This window comes from Lolium perenne, chromosome 3, assembly GCF_019359855.2.
Source record: "Lolium perenne isolate Kyuss_39 chromosome 3, Kyuss_2.0, whole genome shotgun sequence".
NCBI classification, from domain to species: Eukaryota; Viridiplantae; Streptophyta; class Magnoliopsida; order Poales; family Poaceae; genus Lolium; species Lolium perenne.
Genome location: NC_067246.2, coordinates 126436085 through 126447240, shown reverse-complemented (window position 1 = coordinate 126447240; position 11156 = coordinate 126436085). Strand labels below are relative to the sequence as shown.

The following is an 11156-nucleotide window of genomic DNA, read 5'->3' as shown; positions in this document are numbered from 1 at the left end:
ACCTCCACCAATCAACACATACCATGGTTCCATTACCCACCACATAGTCATATTCATAATTGTAAAATAATACTTTGCTTTTCAATGCAATAGTGATAAGTATAGTACTTTGCATATAGTTTGATAAAAATAATCAAATGACATGAGCAAGCAATGAACTTGCCTTTCCTTGACTGCAAGATTATGCAGGCAAAAGCTTCGATACGTGAGAACTTCAAATTCTGAAATACCATCATTGTCCGGTAAGGACAATGTTTAAAGAACTGGCAAAGATGCTATAATGCATAGTATGAGATGCAATCGTCCCGAGCATAACCTAACCCCCATGATTTATGATTGGGTGAGTTGTATAGATTTCTATTGGGTGTGTTGCACTTTTAGGATGGTTCTCAAACAAGGTTCTTATTAGGTTTGGTGATATTATAGCATAAACAAGTGATATAATGCATCATAACAATCATACACACAAAGGAATGGTGGTTATATAACAAGTAAAGAGTAGTTGCCAGTTTTACATTCTACAAGACATGGTTGATGATTACTTATATCATACTTCAAAAGAATAACTTTTGAAGAACATATTGATTGACAAATAATAAGTATTTCAATTAAGAACTATGGCTTCTATGGTTTGATTGACATTTGTACTTCAAAAGAATAACTTTTGAAGAATAGGTTAATGAAGAAATCATAAGTAGTTTCAACAAGAACTATTTACTTACATGGTTTACTTGTATATCTACTTTAAAAGAATAAATTTTTAAGAACAGGTTAAATAAGAGCATGAACTACTATAAATAGGAGCTATGGAATTCTAGGGTTTACTATTGGATTTAATTAGTTCTCTAATAGGTACTAGTTGGTTCTTAAGTAGAATGGGTTTATATGTAGCAAGTATTGGTAGGTTGATTACTATGGTTTCTCATAAGCATCATATCAAAGGATGGTTCAAGGTAATGCTATGAGTTAGGGTTTACTATAACTTCTCATTTGCTTTACTAAGTAATCACTAATGACTTCTAAACTAGGTGGTTTATTATTTCCTAAATAGGGTTTAGTTGAATAGGAGCATGTGTTGTGAATTGTTACACAAGGTTGGTGTTAGGATTGATCACTATGATTCTACTAGGTAATGATGGTTAAGGTTGATTTCAATGGTGTGATTCTAAGAATGGTGATTAATGGTGTTAACATAAGAGTAACAAATTAGGGTTTGCCCCTAAGTGGCACTAGTGGATCATATATGTATTAATCAAGAGTAAAGACATAAAATGATAATCTCATGTGAATTGGTTTTATGTTAGTGGATCATGAGCATGCATTCATTGGTTGCTTATTAGGGTTCTACATGTAAAGTAAATCTCACATGATCACATGTGATACATAACTAGGGTTTTAGAGTTGATTATAATGTGGAATGATCACATAAAATAATGGGATCAAGATGCTTGTTTATATTAGAACTAGGTTTCTGATTGATACAATTCCTAAAATGTTAATTGGCCATATAGTTGTGGCCACTAATTACTTTGAAACAAAAGTAATAATGGTATTAGCATTTTATTTATTTTAAGTGATTTAATAATTAAGAGAAACACTATTTAGGGTTTACTTTGGAAATTAGGGTTTTATAATTATTGTTAGGTTTTAAAACAATAACTTGCTAATTAAAAATGTGTGAGTTCACAATATTTGAGCTACCAAAATAATATTGGCTTTTAATATTTTCTTGATTTATTATGATTTAAAGAAAATAGAAAATAGTAATTTGCAAATTAGGGTTTATGAATTATCACTAATATTTGAGTTAATGAAAAGGTGATTAATAAAATTAATCTAAATATTTTATTTACTTACTGAATAGCTAATATTAAATTTTGAAACTTAACTAATTATTGAATTCAAATTGTATTTAAAACAAATGGTAAAGTCATAATTCATATAGGTAAAAATAAGTGAATTTCTATTTTGACACACATTTTTATTTTATATTTTATTTAAATAGAGTTTATTTTTATGAGCGTTTTGATATATTATTTATATTTTTCTGAGCTAAAATGAATTTTATCGATTTCTGCAAAGTTTCAGCTATTTACTGGTGTTTAAATTAAACCTAAAAACTAAACGTACCGGTTCGATTTATACCCACACAAGCAGACAGGTGGGGTCATTGCCAGGTCAGACGCCACATTGGCGAAATTGGTCAACAGCCACGCGTGGGACCTACTAGCCACGTCGGCCTCGCCGGTCAATGACCGCCGACGGTCAGCGCACGACGGGGCCGCCGTTTTATGGCCTCCCGGGATGCGCGGCTAGGCTTTTCTGAACGAGCACAATGAGGCGAATCGAATGGTGGTGATGGTTTCACGAGGGGTTCACCGGAGCTATCTCCGGCGAGCTCTACCGCGGCCACGAACTCCGGCGAGAATTGAATCGGAGGCTACAGAGAATGCCAGGAAACGAAAGTAGGTTCTAAAGACGCGTATGCTCACCCTGAAGCTCAAGGTGTTGCCAGCTCCGGCGATGGTCGACGGAGACGGCGAGGAATTCGCCATTCCCGACGATCTGCAGCGGAAGGAAACGATGAAATTGAGCCGATTCCTAGCTCCCCTGGATGCGTGCTTCTGCAAGGATGCTCTACGTGTCGAGGCGCATCTCCTGGACCTCCTCACGGATGCTGGGAGGCTTCATTCGTCGGGTTCGTCCTCGGCTCCGGCGGTGACTGTCTGGTGGTGGCGAGAGATAGAGAGTGAATGAGAGGAATTGGAGTGGCGGAGGTGAACAAGGAGTGTACGGCGGTGCCTTCCCCCTATTTATAGGCCAAGGGGAGCTCTGAGGCCTCGACACGACGATGGCCATGGTCGAGAGGTGGCGGTCTCTGGAAGCTTTGGTTTGGAGAAGATCTTTTCGCCCGTGGATAGGCTCGGACACGAATCGAGTGGTGCAAGGTTCTGAGCGTTTTCTTGGAGTCCGGGACGACCTTATCGTCGACGAGGACATCGTCTACTGGCTCCGCCGCGCTGTCGTGCTCGGAGACGACGACGATGATGCTTGCCTACCACTAGTGAGCACGTGCACGCCCGAGGACCCTAGCTAGAACCACCGACCAAAACATCGTCGACGATGTGTTGTGATAGCCACCCGAAACTCGTCGCGTAAGAGGACAACGAGATAGATGAAGAGCCAAGATGCCCCCACCTCTACCGTCCGCCGCGTGCGCTTTGGCTGGCCATCAACGACCAAGGGAGAAGAGCTTGAAAGGATGAGTTGGGCAAGGGTTTTCGTTGGTGCCCATGTCTCCTAATGAGAGTTACCATTGAGCCTTTTTCACTGGCGATATAGGAGGTGAATGCTCAATTCTTAACAACCCACATGGTCCATTGGTTAGATTTTTGTAGCACAACCTTTTGGATGTGTGATAATCTTGCATTTTCATTCGGATGACATGTACATTTTGTGTCACCCAACCCGACAAAAAAATACTTCGATTTATAGTATACAAATGTTACATAGATTTAGGTCAATGTTAGGGAAATACTATGATTTAATACGAAATTAACGTGCACTACATTTTGACATGAAGTATTGTTGTAATGACAAAACCCTAGACGCGGGTGGCTGAAGAACATAACTGGGTGGAGTCGAGTGCCATAATAGCGAGCTTAACTCCAACCGTTACCGCCAACATTAATTCAAGGGCGAAATCAGCATTAATCCCCACTTTAGATCGACCACGCCGCGTGGTCCCCCCTCCCTTTGCAGTCAAGCAGCAGCCCATAAACAAATAAAAGAAACTGGTAATAAGAGGGAGAAACAAAGAGGGGAGCAACCTACCCTCCCCTGTCCCGGTGGCAGTGTGTAAGAACCGGACAGGTGCACGCGACTGTGGTGGGAAAAGAGAAAGAGAAAAGACAGGAGCGAGCGAGAGAGAGCAGTAGCCAGCCACACCATAGTGGTGGAAAGGAAACGCGAGACACAGAGAAGAGAGGCCCGCCCGATCTCCTCCTCCTCCTCCCACCTCCGATCCTTCCCATCCGATTGCCTCCCCGCCCCCGCCCATGGAGCCTCACGCCGCAGCTGCAGCCGGAGCAGAAGGAGACGGCGGCCGTGGCGCCGACCCCGACACCGGCCTCGAAGGTAGCACCACACCCTCCCTTTTCCTCTTCTCCCTTCCGCTATTCTCCATTCCATAATTATTACCACGCTTAGATCTCCGCGCGTCCGTACGGCGCGCGGATCTACTACCTGGGTTGGCGTGATAACTAACGGGATGGAATGCGCTGCAGGGTCCATGTGGAGGATGGGGCTGGGCGGGGACGGCAGCGGCGGCGGCGGGGACGGCGACGGGGCGCGCCTGCCGGAGCGGCCCGGCGAGGCCGACTGCATCTACTACCTCCGCACGGGCGCCTGCGGCTTCGGGGACCGCTGCCGCTACAACCACCCCCGCGATCGCGGGGGCACTGAGGTGACAAACCCGCTTCCTTTCCCCTCCCCTCTCCTTCGCGCGCTTTCCTGATCCGGCCCAGCGCGCAGATTCGGCGCGCCCGTGTGTGCGCGCGCGCGCGTTTGCGTCGCGTCGACGAGGCAGCTCTAGGTAGATTTCCCGTGTAATTGACGCGAGCACGACACCTTAATCCACTGCGAGGATCACATAAATTACTGGTAATAATCGGGGTAATGTAGCTCCTCTCTAGCTGAATTGCATCTGCCGCTCGACCATTTTGCCCGTGGCGTCTCTCTACCACTCGTCAGGCGGCAGCATCATAATTTCGATTGGCTGAATCTAGGCACCCCTATGCATAATAATCCTTTCGGAAGCAGAAGGTTACTCTGCACAGCGCCTTCATTTCATACTTTAATTCTCATTACTACTTTCACTTAATTGTCTGTTTCAAACCTACTGCTTCGGCTTTATGGGCGCCCAAGTTTACTACCAGCTCTCAATACATGCAATCCGCCCACTTCTACCTTCTCCATTTAGTATATAACCTAATGTACGGATACATCAGTTCAGACTTGTCTGTAACATATGTACATATGGTTTTTGCTGTACCTGTATATATAAATCTGGCCAACAACTGTACGTACCTTACAGTTCACTATTTATGACCCTGATTTTGGTGGATTTGATGCTTTATGACTTGCTTAATATGCAGAAGATACAGCTTTATATACTGCTTAATATACTGCAAAAGATACAGTTAGATTTTACATTAATAAAGCTGCTTCTATCATGGTGATAGACTGATGGTTTTCATAAATGTTTTATGATGCTTCTATACTTTCCTTGTTTTCATTATGGGCGTCTATTTTTGGCCTGTGGGCCTGGGATATTCTTTTTCTTTCTGTTTAGGCAGTAAATCTTCTGTTGAACCTAACCAAGAGTTTATCTCCCCCAAATTGGATTCTAGGATTCATATTTACAGTTTTGCAGTAGATTCAGAATTGATTAATCTCTGTTTTCCCATCATTTCAAAATGTAGTTTGGTGGAGGTGCAAAGAACGAAGCAGCATTGGACTACCCGGAGCGGTTGGGTCAACCAGTATGCGAGGTACATAAACTCAACTCTTTCATCCTCAAATTTAATTACCTTTCCATACAACCGAGCATCAGTCACACTCTTGAGCATGCATACACCAACTCCTGCAGACCTGCACACTATTTGCATGCACCTAGTTTCCCACGGACTTGTTACTCGTTGACTGGCATGCAGAGTGAACAAGTAAAATACGTAGTAATCACTGGCATAGTGTTCAGCACACTGACTATTTAAGTTATGCCACATGACTTCTAAATTGTTTGGACTTATTCTTCTGTATTTTTTTTTTTTGCAGTACTACATGAAGACTGGGACTTGCAAATTTGGCTCCAACTGCAAATATCACCATCCTAAGCAAGATGGATCTGTTCAACCTATATTGTTAAACAGTAATGGATTCCCTCTACGTCAGGTGTGAAAATTCTCTCCAAAAACATTCTACTTTAGTGAAATATTTTAATGGAAGATTTATTGATACCAACAAAGTGCAGGGTGAGAAAGAGTGCTCCTACTACATGAAGACTGGACAATGCAAGTTTGGTTCTACATGTAAATTTCATCATCCAGAATTTGGTGGTGTTCCAGTGACTCCTGGAATTTATCCACCATTTCAGTCCCCATCTGTACCTTCGCCTCATCCGTATGCTCCTCTTACAAATTGGCAAATGGGGAGGCCACCTGTAGTTCCTGGATCATATATGCCAGGCTCTTATTCTCCAATGATGCTATCATCTGGAATGATTCCCGTGCAAGGATGGAGCCCTTATCCGGTAACTAACTTGAGCTGTAAATAATATTTTGACATGCATCGCAGGTTTCAAATGCAAAAAAATGAACTAAGAGTCGCAAATCATAATAGCCAACTTGTGTAAAGATGTAAAGCAATTAATCGACACCTTGTAAATTGTAGATTAGACTTAAAGATGGAAAATGAGTTCATTGTCATGTGGGCAAGAGCTGAAAGGCATCCACTAACATGTTACCTGAAAAAGTGGCTAATGTTAAGAGAACAATAAAATGGGGCAAGTAATTGACATATGTGATCATAGAATGCAAACCTAAGAGTGCATGCAGCTAGATGCATCTTTTGCTCCAAGTAAATAACTCTTCTGTTTGATGCAGGCTTCAGTAAACCCTGTAGCATCAGGTGGAGCCCAACAAAGTGTTCAAACTGGTCATGTGTATGGCATAGGGCACCATGGATCTTCCTCTGCAATTGCTTATGGTGGTCCTTACATGCCTTACTCTTCCTCAACTATACAATCCAGCAATAATCAACAAGAACATGGATTCCCTGAGCGGCCAGGGCAGCCCGAGTGTCAGTATTACATGAGGACTGGAGATTGTAAATTTGGTGCTACATGTAAATATCATCATCCTCGAGACTGGAGTTCACCCAAATCTAATTATATGTTCAGCCCTTTTTGCCTTCCACTTCGTCCAGTGAGTAACCTGAACACATCTTTTACATGTTGTAGGAACTAGCGCTACTTGTTTATATGATCATTTTAATCCCCTGCAAGTCAGTCAGAACTTTCATAGTTCCTTGGAATTTGAAAAAAATAAACCAAAGTGAAGGTTGAACAAAAGAAACCAGCCAACAACACTTTCTCACTGCTACAGAAGGAAACACTGTTGCATATATATGATTTTTAGCCCAAAAGAATCTCAAAGATAATCATATCCACTACTTCTTGAAGACTCTTATCTGCAAGACTCAGTCTACGTCAGTGGTAATATCTATCCATATGATTGACCAGCACCAATACCCCTTATTTAATTCCTTCCCCATCATTAAAAATAAAAATAGCATTTTAGAGAGGCCACACCTCAGAATGGTCTATCTGCAAAACCAATAACCTTGAGGGATTAGCAAAGTTCACCTATTAAAGATGTTGGGCAGGCGGACTTTGAAGTTCGTAAAAAATCTAGTCATGGATTGAGAACCACTTGTGGCCAGGGTTCTCCCCATGCTCTACTAAGTGTATGCACATCATCTTGTTTGTCCTTCAAATTGCAAGAAATTTTCTAGCATTACTTTGGCCCTTCTTATTAGTACTTGTGCAATGATTGATTCATTTGGCCGCCTTCAACTCTAGTTTCTGTCTCTTGCACTGACCGTTCCTTGGCATGCTTAGACATATTTGGGTACTTCACCACATAATTGCTTTGTAACTTGCTTACCTTAATGGTTGGTTAATATCCTTTTACTTTTTTTTTTACCTTTTTAAATTATAAGAAGGCATGAACCTCTCAAATAGAACATACCTCCTAGTACCTCCGGACCGTATTGATCGACGCCACCACCACACTAATCTACCTGCATGCAGCGAACAGTCCGCTTCGATTAAAAACGACCGGAGGGAGTAGTTGTGAAGGGTTTTGTGACATTATCACGAATGAATGAGTCCCACAAGATAGTTCAGACAGTGACCCCCAGTTAATGCTCTCATAAATACAAGTTGTTCAGAAGTCATGAGGTTGGTTAGTTTGTACTTAGAAGAATATATCATGTCTCCTGATCATATGGCTTGCACTCAAACCCCATTCTTGAGTCGCAACTCTCAAGTGCTTATTAGCAGCTGTCCCGGACACTCATGTGTCGATAAGTTGCTACAGATCAATCATTTGAGTTTTATGCAACACATTTTTATAGAAATTCTAATCTTCGTGATTGAACATGTTGATTTGTCAGTGTTTTCTATCAATTAAGTTCTTGTCATGGTCTATCAGAATAGCCAGGGTAGTTGTTGAGAGACAGATGGTAGCACAATGTTTCTATACTCTTTAGTCATCAGCTAATCGTCAGGGCAGTAAAAACCGTCAAATGCTTGTCATGTGACCAAGATCCTCATTGTTTAGCCCCAGAATAATCAGTCCATTCAACTTGGTTGATTGAGACTCACATTGATTAAATGACTGTTATGATCTCAGAAATTTGTGCAGATACAGTGTAATCCAGCATATAATGGTGGAAAAAAGTATCATTCTCCCAATTTCCTAGCCAGTCAAGTTTCTTCAATGAATAAACACCATAATCTACCTATGTATTTAAGTTTTCTAACCAGGAGGATATTCCAGCCTTTTGTTTCTGTTTTTGTCCTAGTGTTAGTTTTTGGCCTTCTGCCTTTCTAAGATCTGTGTATATATATACACATTAATAGATAAAACAATGATTCTTTTGCCAAAAAAGAGGATATAGTGATGGAAATGAGCTTTCAGTTGCCCATGGCTCTGCCCTAAGTATTCCATCTTGAGAAAAAAAACTGAATATTACGTGAATAGCTTGGTCTTAGGTTCATCACCATATAGTGCACATAGTTGCAGCAGTGAAGGTCTTCTGCAGAATCCTTAGTGTTAGCTTGGTGTTTAGCATGTTGTGGGTTCATTATGTCCTGAATAATTGAAATAATTTTTAGAAAGAATATGATTTTTATGTCAACTTGTATATTTACTAATGGGTATATATTTTTGCGTCACATCATCATCACGTGTACCAATGGCCAAGAAGGCATGAACAATATTAATACTTCATATCTCTGTGCTTGTTACTGATGTGTATTTATAACATATACTGTGTAAAGATTGATATTATGTCTCCCAAAATAATTTCATTACCATAAAGTAAATCCATACTCTGTTTTGTCTTGTGAAGATCTGTCTTATGAAGTTCCCTTCAGGCATACCAAGATCAACACATGCTTGAAAAGCATTTGTCTTGGTTCTATTCGAAAGGAAGTTGATTAAGTCTTTACGCTCATGGAACATTCTGAAACAAATCATGTAGTTTCGGGTGCATGCTAGAGCCATTGAGTAGCAGGAATTGATGTCCCCATCTGGCATTTGCTTGCCAATGCTGTTTGCTCTTTCTAATTGGTATGCACCAGCTCAACAAAGTCAAGGACTTTAGGGGAGCCTAATCTGCCTTGCTTAAATGTTTCTCCTTGATTGAACTTCCCTGCATGGCGTTAGAGCAAAATGTCATCATGAAAGCATCCATTGATAACAAAATCCTCTATTTCCTTTATTTTGGGATCTTATGAGATCGTAGTTAGTTGCAATTGTGAACTTGTGATTATCAGTGTGATAATCCTGAATTATTATGCAGTATCTGCAAGTTACAGCTCTCTGTATTTTGTGTTGGGAACGGCACATGCTTTGTCTGGAATTTAATGGCATAAATCACATGTGATGCCAGATTTCAGATTTGCTTTAATATGCTAGAAAAAGTGTATTTATAGTTCTTTTTTAAGTACATGCAGTTTCTTACCAGGCTGCTTATGTCATCTGAATTTTCAGGGTGCTCAACCTTGTTCATACTATGCCCAAAATGGGTACTGCAGATATGGAGTTACATGCAAGTATGATCACCCGATGGGTACGCTCGGCTACAGTTCATCTCCTTTACCCCTCTCTGACATGCCAATTGCTCCCTATCCTCTTGGCTTCTCTATTGCCACATTGGCTCCATCTTCATCTTCCCCAGATCTAAGGCCAGAATATATTTCAGCTAAAGACCCATCAGTCAACCAAGTAGGATCACCAGTGACCGCATCTGACCCTGCTGGACCAATCTTGCCGAAAGGGGGTTTCCCGCCAGACACCGTGATGCGTGCTCAGACTAATGCGACAGCCGGCGGTTCAAGCCCTGGTGGCGGTCGCTGATTTTTCTGAGCTGAGTAGAGAGATCTCTCATCTCTCAGAACAATTTTCCAATCATTTGACACAGGTAAATTTGAACCCTCCACAATTTTCCCCTTCGTATAAATTCTGCTGCTACTGGAGTGCATTCTTTCTTACACTGTCCATATCAGTTCTCATAGGCCCCTCCGATGTGAATAAAAAGCTGGAGCCTCTGTAGAGAAGGTTCGGCGAGGGTGGTTATCTCTGCCATCTCAATAAAAAGCATTGATAGGTTACAAGCAAGCAAAGCTTGATTCACTTGCAAATTTTTGCGTTCTTCTGTTCATCGCTGAGACGGGAAAAGCAAGGTTTTTGGATATCAGGTTCGATAGCTCGCAGCCGGTGTGGATAGACGTATATCCATTCCCTTGGTAAATAATTCTGGGGCAAGGAAATCTCCACATGCAGAAATTACTGGGTTTTGGTCCTGCCCTTCTGAAGTTATTTTCTTTTTTTGTTCTGTATATTGTCATATATATATCGTCAACAAACTCAGACTTGAAACTACATAAGTACATATATATGTGTCCATACTGGGAGCAAGGCACATTGTAATGAACACTGAACTTTTATAATTTAATGAAATACTGCTGCCAAACCTCTCAGTTCTACACTACTGGCATTCTGTTCACAAAATGCTGAATTGTACATTTTTTTGCTGCATGTTGCTGCTTTGAAATGACTGTAACTGCATGTTGCTGCTGCTCACGCAATGCGTCCAGAGAAGTGTAAGGTGAAATTTTGTTACTACTGTATATCATTTGATATGCATGTCATATCTTGATTGTGGTGAATCCATTCGATTTTTATGAATCTAACAATCAAGTTACATTTTATTCTTTGTTAATTGTACTCAATTTTTATTGATCAAGGCTTTTGAAAAAAAGACTCATACAGACATTTTGGTAGTCATTCATTAGTGGGGAATGGGCC

At 41.2% G+C, this 11156-nt stretch overlaps 1 protein-coding gene across 2 annotated transcripts; it reads left to right on the top strand.

The window, feature by feature from the left end:
* The first annotated feature begins 3857 nt into the window (after positions 1 to 3857).
* LOC127342333 (zinc finger CCCH domain-containing protein 6) lies at positions 3858 to 10834 on the top strand. Of its 2 annotated transcripts, XM_051368268.2 has the most exons (9): positions 3859 to 4137; positions 4287 to 4465; positions 5484 to 5552; positions 5836 to 5952; positions 6032 to 6310; positions 6663 to 6983; positions 9840 to 9918; positions 10051 to 10269; positions 10355 to 10834. In XM_051368268.2, exons 1-8 carry the CDS (start codon positions 4059 to 4061, stop codon positions 10203 to 10205), a joined length of 1278 nt encoding a protein of 425 aa, XP_051224228.1. In that variant the 5' UTR covers positions 3859 to 4058; the 3' UTR covers positions 10206 to 10269; positions 10355 to 10834. The 2 variants fall into 2 exon arrangements, with proteins under 2 accessions (XP_051224227.1, XP_051224228.1); XM_051368267.2 differs by having other exon boundaries at positions 3858 to 4137; positions 9840 to 10269.
* The last annotated feature ends 322 nt before the right edge of the window (positions 10835 to 11156 follow it).